Source organism: Bos grunniens, chromosome 3 (genome assembly GCF_055505025.1).
Source record: "Bos grunniens cultivar Pamir isolate PY7600 chromosome 3, Bosgru_T2T1.0, whole genome shotgun sequence".
In the NCBI taxonomy this organism is placed as follows: Eukaryota; Metazoa; Chordata; class Mammalia; order Artiodactyla; family Bovidae; genus Bos; species Bos grunniens.
This window is the reverse complement of record NC_141167.1, coordinates 40,792,568-40,806,677: the sequence shown is the minus strand read 5'-3', so window position 1 is coordinate 40,806,677 and position 14,110 is coordinate 40,792,568. Positions and strand designations below refer to the sequence as shown.

At 39.4% G+C, this 14,110-nt stretch overlaps 1 protein-coding gene across 13 annotated transcripts in view; it reads right to left on the bottom strand.

The window, feature by feature from the left end:
- RAVER2 (ribonucleoprotein, PTB binding 2) overlaps positions 1 to 14,110 on the bottom strand; it is a 137,263-nt gene that overhangs the window by 100,141 nt on the left and 23,012 nt on the right. For all 13 annotated transcript variants that reach the window (XR_015160213.1, XR_015160210.1, XR_015160214.1 and 10 more), the window contains exon 2: positions 7,497 to 7,563. Coding sequence is in view for 7 of the 13 variants with exons in the window: in XM_086390392.1 (XP_086246518.1) it covers positions 7,497 to 7,563 (67 nt within the window). In the remaining 6 variants the exon portion in view is untranslated. The remainder of the gene's footprint in view (positions 1 to 7,496; positions 7,564 to 14,110) is intronic.

Sequence of the window (14,110 nt, the reverse complement as noted above, 5' to 3'; positions counted from 1 at the left end):
TTTTTATATTCAAGCAAATATTCTTGAGGTTTTTTCCTGGGTCGTGTTTAAGTTATCGGGAATGAGCTTGATCCTTACAGGTCTCACTTTAAAATTTTTAGCATTGTTAGTCTAGAGTTAATTTTCTCCACTTGAAACAAAACATTTTTGAATACTCCTGATCAACCATGAATCATGATGTCTATCATCCTAGCTGGTAGGAATAGCACCATTCCTGGCTAAAAGTGAGCTGTAAAGCCTTTGTCAATATTTTTAACATTAAAGTTGAACATAACTTACAAACCCAGTAATTCACTTGTGGAGAAACCACTGCAATGTCTATCAAAAGAAAGTAAAAGCATACTCATTGCAGTATTTTTTGAAATGCTGGAAAAGTTAAAGCTTCCTAAATGCCTGTTAGTAATGAACAGATTTATCAGTGGTGATAAATTCACAGGACAGAATAATATGTAGTAGTTTAAATCAATGAACTAAAGCTATATGTACAATGCCACATCTGGTCATTTAGTTGCTAAATGAAAAATACAGGAGAATACCATTTATGTTGTTTAAAAAACACCAAGTACAACACTGTTAACTTTACATATAGTAGAATTTCAGACATTAGTTGGGATGCTTTGATAAGAAACCACTTCACAATTTCAAAGACTTAACAAAACAGAAGGGTTTCTCCTCCTTGATCATCATGCATATCCCATGCTGAAAGGAAGGAAGGAGGCTTTGCTCATAGCCACTCTAGGACTGTTTAAAGAGGACATACAACCTTCCTCAATCACTTTAGCAAGTTGCGCAGTGAGCAGTCAATCACATGCCAGCTCTGAAATCTTCTACCTGGAGGGGATACATGTCACTTTCACTGCACTTCATTCATCGAAAGCCAAATCACATGTCCACTGGTAACTTCAAAGAGAGACAGGGAAGCACTATTTACCCTATGACAGGAACAAAAAGAATCTGCGAACAGCTCTAATAACTACCACAATGGAATGGCACAGATGGAAAGTGTGCACCAAATTTTTTAGTGCTTGCCCTTTGGCAAGGAGGGATGGCGGGAATGGAGTCAGAGAGAGGTAAAAACTTGACTTCATTTTTAACTGTAGTGTTCTTTTCTATATTTCTAAGTCACAAAAAGCAAATGCAGAATTTCTTATCATACTATCAGAGGTATTCTCTTAATAGTACTACATTAGGGATCTAGCATCTATATAATATTTTAATGACTAAAATACTTCAAAGTCTTTTTAAATTGAAATATAATCAACACATTAAAATTAGTTTCAAGTATCTAACATAATAGGGTTCCCCCATGGCTCAAAGGTAAAGAATTCATCTGCAATGCAAGAGCTACAGGGTCAAACCCTGGGGCAGAGCACAGAACCCACTCCAGTATTCTTGCTTGGAGAATCCCATGGACAGAGGAGCCTGGTGGGCTACAGTCTATAGGGTTGCAAAGAGTCTCCTGCATCTCCTGCATTGAAAGCAGGAACTCCTGCATTGCTTTAGGGTAGCCCCAATGCAGGGGACACAGGTTCAATCCCTGCTTGGGGAATTAAGATCCCACATGCTTTGGGGCAACCAAGCACTGGGATGCCATGCACTGCAACTAGAGAAGACTCCATGTGCTGTAACTAGAGAAAGCCTACAGAGCAGTGAAGATCCAGTGCAGCCAGGAAAAAAAACCAAAAATCTGCGAATTTGGGAGTCAGTATCACGACTTAGAGACTAAATACCCACCTCCCCCCCACACACACATATGATGGTTATATCATCCTTCAGACATTTCTTTACTTTTTTGTCATCTCAAAGAGATGTTTTTAAATATTTACATATCATATGTACACAGTGAAAATAATCTAATTTAGGTTTTTAATCTCAGATATAACACATGCAGAAAAATTAAACAATTTTCCCAATTTGTATAACTAAAGGTCAAATTACATAATTTATTCACTAAATCCAATAATATATTCTTAAAAATGAACAATACTAAGCAAATTCAAAACACTCATTAAAATGTTATAACATTAGGACATTCATTATAAAACTTCATAAAGCTCTGGCAATATTATATATATTTTTTAAAAACCTACAAAAATTCCATTTTTTGCCTAAGTTTTTATTGAGGTATAGTTGGAGAAGACTCTTGAGAGTCCCTTGGACTGCAAGGAGATCCAACCAGTCCATTCTGAAGGAGATCAACCCTGGGATTTCTTTGAAAGGTATGATGCTAAAGCTGAAACTCCAGTACTTTGGCCACCTCATGTGAAGAGTTGACTCATTGGAAAAGACTCTGATGCTGGGAGGGATTGGGGGCAGGAGGAGAAGGGGCTGACAGAGGATGAGATGGCTGGATGGCATCACTGATTCAATGGATGTGAGTCTGGGTGAACTCCGGGAGTTGGTGAGGGACAGGGAGGCCTGGCGTGCTGCGATTCATGGGGTCGCAAAGAGCTGGACACGACTGAGCGATTGAACTGAACTGATAGTTGATTTACAATATTGTATCATTTTAGGTGTATGTCAGTGATTCAAATGTTCACAGATTATATTCCATTTAAATTATTATAAAATATTGGCTACTTCCCTGTGCCGTACAATGTATCTTTACAGCTTATTTTATGTGTAATAGTTTGTACCTCTTAATCCTCTACCCTTATCTTGCCCTTCCCTGTTTCCTCTCCACACTGGTAACTACTAGTTTGTTCTCAATATCTGTGAGTCTGTTTCTGCTCTGTCATATTCGTTTGTTTTAGTTTTAGATTCCACATATAAGCAATAACATACAGTATTTATCTTTCTCTGTCTGACTATTTCACTAAGCACAAGACCCTGCAGGTCTATCCATGTTGCTGCAAAAGGCAAAATTTCATTTTTTCCTTTATGGCTGAATGGTATTGCATTGTGTGTGTGTATATACATATGTGTGTGTGTGTGTGTATACCACCTCTTCTTTATCTATTCATCTGTTGATGGATGCTTAGGTTGCCTCATAGTTGGCTACTGTAAATAGCACTGATATGAACATTGGGGTGCATGTATCTTTTTGAATTAGTGTTTTCACTTATTTAGCCAGGAGTGGAGTTGCTAATCATACGGTAGCTCAATTTTTCGTTCTATGAGGAACCTCCACACTGTTTTCCAGAGGCTGCACCAATTTACATTGGTATAAATCCAAATCCCCAACATTGTATGAGAGTGCCTTTTCATCATATTTCTGATGTTTGTTTTTGGGTTTTTTTTTTAAACAATAGTCATATTGATAAGTGTGAGGTGATATTTCATTGTGATGTTGATTTGTAGTTCTCTGAAGATTAGCAATGCTAAGCATCTTTTCACTTGCCTCTTGGCCACCTATATGTCTCCCTTGGAAAAATGTCTATTCAGGTCTTCTGCTCATTTTAATTGGATTGTTTAGTTTTTTTGATATTGAGTTGTATGAGCTGTTCATATATTTTGAATATTAACCACCTATCAGTCATACCATTTGCAAATATTTCTCCCATTTGGTAGGTTGTCTTTTCATTTTATCAATGGTTCCCTCACTATGCAAAAGCTTTTAAGTTTAATTAGGTCCCATTTGTTTATTTTTGCTTTTGCTTCCTTTGCTTTAGGAGGGATAGCCAAAAAAAATACTGCTATGGGATTTATATCAAAGAATGTTCTGCCTATGTTCTCTTCTAGGATCTTATGGTTTCCAGTCTTACATTTAGATTTTTAATCTATTTTGAGTTTAGTTCTTTATATGGTATGAGAAAATGCTCTAATTTCATTCTTTTACAAGAACTGTTCAGTTTTCTGAGCATCATTTCTTGAAGAGACTGTATCAAATTCATTGATGAGTTTTTGGTGGCATCTTTAGAAATCTCTATGTATAACATGTGTCATCTGTTTTACTTCTCCCTTTCTAATTTGGGTTTTTCTTCTTTTTATTGTCTGACCGCTGTGGCTAAGACTTCCAATACCATGTTGGACAAAAGTGGCAACACTGGGCATCCTTGCCTTGGTCTTGATCTTAGAGGAAATGCTTTCAGCTTTTCACCACTAAATATGATGTTAGCCATGGCTTATCAGATGGCCTTTATTATTTTGAAGTCTGTTCCCTCTTTGTTGAGGGTTTTACCCACTTTGTTGAGAGTTTTAACCATAAATGGATGCTGAATTTTGTTAAAAGCTTTTTCTGCATATTTAGATGGTCACGATTTTTATTCCTCAATTTAATATATTTATCATATTAATTTGCAGATTTTGAACTATGCTTGCATCCCCAAAATAAGCCCTGCTTGCTTATGGTATATGATCTTTTCAGTGTATTGCTGCTTTCAGTTTGCTGATATTTTGTTGAGGATTTTTACATCCATGTTCATCAGTCATACTGTCTTGTACTTTTCAATTTTTGTGGTATCTTTGGTTTTGTTATCAGGGTGATGCTGGCCTTGTAGAATAAGTTCAGAAATATTCATTCCTCTGTAATTTTTTTTCAGTAGTTTGAGAAGGATACATGTTAACTCTTCTCCAAACATTTAATAAAAAATACCTGTGAACCCATCCAAACTGGTGCTTTGGATTCTACTTGTGTGTAAAACTGTGAAAGTGAAAGTTTCTCAGTCATGTCCAACTCTCTGTGGCCCCATGGACTATACAGTATACTGCATAGTCCATGGAATTCTCCAGGCCAGAATATTGGAGTGGATAGCCTTTCCCTTCTCCAGGGATTTTCCAAACCCAGGGATCGAACCCGGGTCTCCTGTATTGTAGGTAGATTCTTCACTAGCTGAGCCACAAGGGAAGCCCATAAAACTTTCAATCTCTCCATCAAATCTGAATGAAAGTCTTTCTTGCTATAGTATTCTTGGTTGTAGGTTCTTCCCTTTCATCACTTTAAATATATTGTGCCACTCCCTTCTTGCCTGCATAGTTTCTGTGGAAAAGTCAGCTGATTGCCTTACAGGAGTTTCCTTGTATATAACTTATTACTTTTCCCTTGCTGCTTTTTATACTGTCTTTATCTTTATTTTTTGCCATTTTAATTACAAAGTGTCTTGCTGTGGTCCTCTTTGGGTTGGCCCTGTTTGACACTCTCTGTGCTTCCTGTACCTGAATGTTTGTTTTCTTTCTCAGGTTAGGGAAGCTTTTCAATTATTATGTCTTCAAATATGTTCTCTGCCTCTTTCTCTCTCTTCTCCTTTTGGGATCTCTATAATGTTAGTGTGCCTGATGTTGCCTCTGAGGTCTTTAAAACTGTCCTCATTTCTTTTTATTCTTTTTTCTGTTAAGCATCAGTAATTTCCACTCCTGTCTTCCAGCTCATTGATTCATTCCTCTTATCATTTAATTTACTTTTGATCCCTTCTGGCGTAGTAGAAGGAATCCACCATCCTGCTATTCTTTATTTCAGTTACTGCATTCTTTATCTCTGTTTGGTTCTTTTTATAAATTTTCTGATCCTTTGTTAAAAACATCTAACTTCTTACTCTGTATAACCTATCTTCTCCCAAGTTCTCTGATCATCTTTACAATCACTACCTTGATTTCTCAAGGAGACTGCCTATCTCCACTTCACATAGCTCTTACTGGAGTTTTATTCTCGCTTGTTCTTTTGGAACAGGCTCTTTTGGCACTTCGTTTTGTCTAATTTGCTGTTTTTTTCCCTACATATCTGGTAGGGTGGTTACACCCTGACTTGGGAGGAGTGGCCTTTTGTAGGAGACATCCTATGTGTACTGACAGTGCACTCCTGTCTGGCCGCCAGAGCTATACGCCCTAGGGGTGCCCCCTATGTGAGCTGCATGCAACCTTCTGTTGTGGCAGGCTGACCACTGCAGAAGTCCGGTAGGTGTGGCTACCTGGTCCAGCCAGTTGCCAGGCCCTGCATTGTGAAGAAGCTGCTGATGATGGTTGGTGGGACCATGTCACAAGCTGAGGAGCCAGTGCTGGCTCTCTCATGGGCAAAGATGAGTTCTGGGAAAGAGGTGGTTGCAGGACCAGGGTTCCTGATTTAGTTTTGGACTGCTGGTGGAGGGGCTGCTTCCTGACATGGCTGGCTGTAGGTTCTGGGGTGTCCAAAAGCTGGTGCTGTTCCACTGCCTGGATTCTTGGGCAACTGGGTAAGTAGTCCAAGAGCTGGTGTTGGCCTGCTGATGGGCGGAGCTGGGACCCAGGGTGTCCCAGGGCTGGTGCCAGCTCATCGGCAGACAAAGATAGGCATCACCCTCTCCCCCAACCAGGTTTTTCAGCTGCAGTGCCCTGGGAGTTCCAAATCTGGTGTCAACCCACTGGTGGATGGTGCTGGATCCTGCATGCTAAGGGGCACAAGGTGTCCCAGAACTGATATTGGCCTGGTGGTGGGCAGAGCCAGGGTGTGAGGGGTCCTGGGGCTGATATCATCCTGTTGTGTATTGGTTAAATTCTGACAGGGCAGGCTGCAGTGATGTGGTGGCCCTGAGGCTGATGTAGGCCTGCCTGCTGGTGGACAGGATTGGGATCCAGAGACTCCCAGGACTGGTGCTGGCCCACCAGTAGGTAAAGCTGGGTTCTGGGGTTTGTGCTGGCCAACTGGTAGACAGAGTTGTGTCCTGGGGTCTCTGGCTACAGGGCCCAAGGGGTCCCAGAGCTAGTGATGGCTCACTGGTGGATGGAGTCATGTCCCAGGATCTTCAATTGAAGGGCCCTGAGTATCCTTGAGCTGGTTTTAGTCCATCGGTGTGTGGGGCTGGTTCCCAATACAATTGGCTCTGGAGTCCTAGGTGTCCTAAAGCTTGTATTGACTTCCTGGTAGGTGGGGCTGGATTCTAGGGAACCTGGTTGAGGGGTCCAAGGTGTCTCAGAGCTGATGCTAGACTGCTGGTGATGGGCTAGGTCCTGCCATGGCAGGCTATGGGGCTGCGGTGGGCTTGGGGCTGGTGTCTGCCCACTGGTGAATAAGGCTGGTTGAGAGGCTACAGCCAGCCCACCAGTGGGCAGAGCCAGAGCCCAAGGGGGTCCTTCCCACTGATGGCTGGCTGCAGGGCCCCAGGGGTCCCAGGGCTACTGGTATGTAGAACTGGGTCCTGGCTGCTCTGGTGGACAGGGCCTGGCGTCAGGATGGCTGACACCAGGGTGGCTCAAGGGGGCTTAAGGCAACCTGCCTATTGATTAGGGAGGCTGTGTTCCTACCCTGTTAGTTCCTTGGCCTGATGCATCCCAGCAGTGGTCCAGAAAGGTTGGTGAGCAGGGCCAGGTCAGACACTAATAACCTAGATGGAGGATTCTAAAGTGGTTCTTGCCAGCACCAGTGTCCATATGGTAGAATGAACTCCCTAAAGCTGCATTAATTTATGTGACTAAAATTTAGAATAATTATATTACCTTCAGAAAATAAATTATGTAACGTGTATATGATTTAATGTTTAAGAAATTCAGAGATTAGTTTAAGAATAAAAAGACACTTAGCTTTTTTGCTCTATAATGGCAACATGCAGAATTAAAATAAAATCAGGTGCTTAGAACAGAATTCTTACCTGTTCGCTTATTTCTGTCCACATAACAGTATTTTAATTCATAGTCTTGTAATAAATCATGAACTTCCTGAAAGAGACAAAACATGAACTCAATGAACACACGAGTGCAGTTGGTGGATAATCCACCTGTATTAGCCTACCACCACTACCATCACCATTCCCCACGTAAAAGTCTTCTGTGGTTCTCTATCCCTCATTTAAATAAAGGCATTCAAGGCCCACCAGACCTGGCACCAACTTACCTCTTCAAATGTATCTCCCAACATACTCCTACATATGCCCACATTCCTGCTCAGATGAACACCTCCTCTCTCAAGAGTATACCATGTACAATCTTCATTCTGAATTTATGTTGACACCTTGAACTTCCATGGGGCAAACAACTACTACAGATCCCAAATTCACCTGGAATCACATGCATCCTTTGAAATCCCAGCTCAAATATTTTTCTATGAAGATTTTTTTTCTAATTCTTTCCCACAGTACATCACCTCTATGCTAACATTGGTCATACTTTATGCCTCTCTTACAGAAATGTTAAACATTTCTATTTGGGTACTACAAACTGAGTTTTTAACGAGTATTACACTTGTAGAGGGCTTCCTTGGTAGCTCAGGAATCTGCCTGCAATGCAGGAGACCCTGGTTCAAATCAAAGGGGACTCAAAGGGGAACTTTGAGTCAGGAAGGTCCCCTGGAGAAGGGATAGGCTCCACACTCCAGTATTCTTGGGTTTCCCGAGTAGCTCAGATGGTAAAGTATCCACCTGCAATGTGAGAGACCTGGGTTCAATCACTGGGTTGAGAAGATCCCCTGGAGGAGGGCATGACAAACCACTTCAGTATTCTTGCCTGGAGAATCCCCCTAGTGGGCTACAGTCCATGGGGTCACAGAGTCAGACACAACTGAGTGACTAAGCACACACATATCTGTAGATGGTAATACCAATATAAAGAATAAATAAACATAAAATAAAACCTAACTTAGAGATCCCTGGAAATGAAGCAATAACCCTCAAGTTATAGTATGCAGCCCAATTTCTTTCCCCTCAGTTCCCCAAGATGTTTAAACTGGTTTTCTGGTTTGTTCAGCTTGTATTACTCGTCCATTCTGAATTCTTAAATTCTGATATCATAACTTCCATCCACCTGGGAAAATACACTATATTTTGTCTATTTCTCTAATCAGATGAAGTTGCTCAGTCGTGTCTGACTCTTTGCGACCCCCTGACCTGTAGCCCACCAGGCTCCTCTGTCCATGGGATTTTCCAGACCAGAATACTGGACTGGGTTGCCATTTCCTTCTCCAGGGGATCTTCCCAACCCAGGGATCGAACCCAGGTCTCCTGCAGGCAGATGCTTTAACCTCTGAGCCACCAGGGAAGCCCAATTTCTCTAATACCTTCTATTAAATTGATACTACTTGAGTACAGGAACTATATTTTATCTGTATATTACCCATATTGCTTTGAATATACTAAGCACTCACATAAACATTAAAGTAAATATAATTTGCCATTCATTTGATATTAGGCCCTGAAAATTTTACTCATAATATACAACAGATATCACTATTACTTTTTAAAGGAATTGAACTATCGCATTACTGGACGTTTGGACCCAGATAGAGAGTGGTACAGCCAACCTGTTCTGTACTACAAACAAATACACTAGACAGACATAAGTGCTAGGGTGTTAAGTCTGTAACCTATCAATAATTAATTCAAGAATAATAATTCTTATTACTGCTATTTTTATACTTAACACTCACTCAGTTTTTACTAGGTACCAGAGCATTGAAGTCACCCTTTTATTAAAAACACAGGAAACCACAGAAGAGAGAAAATTCAAGCAACTTGCCAAAGTCTTACACTTAGTCAATTTCTGAGTGTAGATTCACCAACTGGTTAGGTTCCAGGGAACTGTACTCTTAACCGCTATGCTATACTGACTTATTCCTTCTAGGATTATCTAAAAATAGTACACTGCCACAGATAGTTAAAAGACCAATAGCTCTAGTGCCTTAATAAGGGATCAACTGGAAATGAAAAATAAATAAGAGGGTAGTTTCAAATTGAGAAACACTTTGTCTTTCAACCCAATGCAAGGGGGTGGGGAAACTGACCTAACAGGCATAGTATAAAACAAGCTGGGTGAAAAAAAGACAATCATCTTTTATATAAGAAAGATAAGAAAGGTAAAGTTGATAATTTAGTATTCTTTATTAGTCAATATTTTAAAATATATATACTTACCAATTGTGTAAAATACTGTTTGATGAATTATATGGTAATACGATCAATATATAGTTTATATATAACTATGATAAGTTTTGATCTTGTAAGCATCAACATCTTATTGGACTTAGAAAACAGCATAAGAAACTCACTAAGAAAACGTAACTCTCTCAATAGCATACCCTACACATCTTGCTAACAGGCTCATTGAATACTTTATATAGAAGGTGACACAGTTTTGTTTGAAGGCATCAAGTGTATGCTTTCAGTTGCACAAACTCTAATCTCTCATTTCACTAGTTAACAGCTGTCAAATGCCAAAGAAAACATGATACCGCTCTTCACTTTATCAAGTATCCAAAAACAATGACATGTTATATTACTCATTTAGCTGAGAGAACCACCTGAGAGAGATCTTAAGTTTTCAAGGATGCATTTTTGCAAGTTGAAAATTTTATTTTTAAAGTACCCATATTTCTAAGCACAGCTTTCCCATGTATCAGATGTGGAATACAGACTTCGCCAACTCAGAAAGTTTACAAAACTTCCTGCAAAGAAAAAAAGAATTATTTTTCCCCATGCCCTGGTTGCTCTGACCCAGGAAAAAGTAGGTCACTCCTCAATTTGAGCCTTGGCAAGTTGGCCAAATTAAAAACTTAAAACCTGAAAGAGAGTCCTGAACCATTTGCCAAAATCCGACTATGATACACATCACACAAAACTGAAAGTACTAAGATCACGTCTCCCTCTTCTAATGTAGCTTTAGGATACTTCTATGAATTTACAAACTAACTTTAAGGAATGAAGTTGCACATTTGATGAAGACTCTTTGTCCTCTGACTAGCAATATCTGCTATACATTTCTTACAGTAGGATGAGCTCATTAAAACTGGTAACTGTTAGATAGCTTTAGTAATCTATTTCCAGACCAGACTCACCATCACTCCCTGGAACTGAAAAGTTTTCCACATATGAAGTGTTTTCTGGGAAGAGGTTCAATAACTTTCAGCTCAAAGCAGTCAAACAATAAACCCCCAAAAGTTAAACAACCATTGTTTCAGCTCATCTGGATCTCTTCTTGATTGAAAGCCAGCCTTAGTTTTAAATCTGAATCACATTGTCTTCTAAGCCCTTCATAGACTTTAAATCAGCTATATATATATATATAGAGAGAGAGAGAAAGACTATAAAAACAACTTTTCATATATTAAAACACTCTTCTTTAAAATTTCACTTTTTTTTTGGAATGAAAAAAATATTGGGATGGCCAAAAAGTTCATCTGTGTTTTTCTGTAAGATGGGACCCAAATGAACTTTTTGGTCAACCCAATATTTTTATTTATGTTCTTATAAAATGTAAAATGATTTGATAATACAAAAGGATTATCTGTAACATATAATATGAGGCATTATAATGAAATAAGCACCCAGGAGTTCAACAGCACACTTAACACTGTTCTATCCCACTATGTCTTCCTTCACGGACCCATCCCCCATAGCTAGAGTCCTCACACAGGTCTGTATTCCCTAACAATATATTCTGTTGGTTTGTTTCTGAGCTTTAATAAAAATGGTATTATGCTATTTTAATCTTCTGTGCCTTGTGTTTTATACTCAATATTATGTTTTTAAAATTCACTCACGATCCACATGGCTACTGCGCATTTATTCACTACTGAATATTCTGTGACTATTTATACTATGGAATATTTATTCCATTCTGTGACTTCAGTATGATTTACTGATCCACTTTTCTATCAATGAATACTTGATTTGTTTCCAGGCTGCTGTTGTTTTGCTACTTTTACATATATATATTTACAATTACTATCACCTTCTTGTAAACTTTACATATCTCCTGGTGTTCATGGGCAAAAATTTCTGAAGGCATGAACGTCCAATATATACATCTTTATAAGAAAGTGCCAACTTCTCTATCAGAATGACTATTACAGTTTACATTCCCATCAATATATGAGAGTCCTTACAATGCTTGGTCTTAGAAGATACTTAAATTTTGTCAATTTAGTGGATATAAAGTCATACTTCCTTGTGCTCTTGATTTGCACTCCCTTGATTAATAAGGCAGGGCATTGTGATGGTTAGTTTTATATGTGAACTTGGCTAAAGAATCTAGTTATTAAACTCAATAATCTAGGTGTTGCTGTAAAGGTATTTTATAGATATGGTTAATATCTACAATCAGCTTACTCTAAAGTGAAGGAGATCCCCTTTAATAATATGGGTGGGCCCCATCTAATCAACTGAAGACCTGAAGAGAAAAAAGGGTATTCTGAAGAAGAAATCCTGCCTTAAGATTGTAGCATCAGGGCTCCCAAGGTGGACCAGAGGTTAAGAATCCATCTTCCAACCCAGGGGCTATAGGTTCTATCCTTGGTTAGGGAACTAAGACTGCACAGGCCATGGTGCAATTAAGCTCATGTGCTGCAACTACTGAGCCCACACACTCTAGATCCTGGGCCAAATTAGACAGAAGCCCATACACCACAAGGAAGATCCAATGCAGCCAAATAAATAAGACTGTAGCATCAACACCTGCCTGAGTTTCTAACCTGTTGGTATGCCTCACCGGATTTTAGATTAGGCCGCCCCCTCAATCAACCAATCAACTTCTCTATGTATGTCAGATCAGTTCAGTTGCTCAGTCAGGTCCAACTCTGCGTCACCATGGACTGCAGCACCCCAGGCTTCCCTGTTCATCACCAACTACCAGAGCTTGCTCAAACTCATGTCCATCAAGTTGGTGATGCCATCCAACCATTTTATTCTCTGTCATCCTCTTCTCCTCCTGCCTTCAATCTTTCCCAGCATCAGAGTCTTTTTCAATGAGTCAATTCTTCACATCAGCAGGCCAAAGTATTGGAGTTTCAGTTTCAGTATCAGTCCTTCCAATGAATACTCAGGACTGATTTTCTTTAGGATGGACTGGTTGGATCTCCTTGCAGTCCAAGGGACTCTCAAGAGTCTTCTCCAACACCACAGTTCAAAAGCATCAATTCTTAGGTACTCAGCTTTCTTCAACTTTCACATCCACACATGACTACTGGAAAAACCGCAGCTTTGACTAGACAGACCTCTGTCCACAAAGTAATGTCTCTGCTTTTAAATATGTTGTCTAGGTTGGTCATAGCTTTTCTTCCAAGGAGCAAGCGTCTTTTAATTTCATGGCTGCAGTCACCATCTGCAGTGATTTTGGAGCCCAAGAAAATAAAGTCTCTCACTGTTTCCATTATTTCCCCATCTATTTGCCATGAAGTGATGGGACCAGATGCCATGATCTTAGTTTTTTGAATGCTGAGTTTTAAGCCAACTTTTTCACTCTCCTCTTTCACTTTCATCAAGAGGCTTTTTAGTTCTTCACTTTCTGCCATAAGGGTGGTGTCATCTGCATATCTGAGGTTATTGATATTTCTCTGGGCAATCTTGATTCCAACTTGTGCTTCATCCAGCCCAGCATTTTGTATGATGTACTCTGCATATAAATTAAATAAGCAGGGTGACAATATTCAGCTTTGACTTATTCCTTTCCCAATTTGGAACCAGTATTTTGTTCCATGTCCAGTTCTAACTGTTGCTTCTTGATCTGCATATAGGTTTCTCAGGAGGCAGGTAAGGTGGTCTGGTATTCCCATCTCTTGAAGAATTTTCCACAGTTTGTTGTGATCCACACAGTCCAAGGCTTCAGCATAGTCAATAAAGCAAAAGTAGATGTTTTTCTGGAACTCTCTTGCTTTTTCGATGATCCAACGGATGTTGGCAATTTGATCTCTGGTTCCTCTGCCTTTTCTAAATCCTTGAACATCTGGCAATTTGATCTCTGGTTCCTTTGCCTTTTCTAAATCCTTGAACATCTGGAAGTTCATGGTTCATGTACTGTTGAAGCCTGGCTTGGAGAATTTTGAGCATTACTTTGCCAGCATGTGAGATGAGTAAAATTGTGCAGTAGTTTTAACATTCTTTGGCATTGTCTTTCTTGGGGATTGGAATGAAAACACCTTTTCTAGTCCTGTGGCCACTGCTGAGCTTTCCAAATTTGCTGGCATACTACATTTTGCTGGCATATTTGCTCATGTATGTATATAAATACAAATTAATATAAATATTATATATAATTTACTGTTTCCCAAAAGTTGTAAAATGCTTTATTCACTTAGTTTTTAGTCCGTTAGAGTTAGCTACATTATTTCAGCCGTAAAGTGATTCTGGTATTGCCGTTAATCTCATAGGGAAATTTTTAAATATTTTACCATTGAATATGATTGTTTTTGGTTTCTGGAGATATTCTTTAAGTTTGGGAATCTTCTATTCCTATTTGCTATGAGTTTTTATTATGAATGGATATTAAATGTTATCAGTAG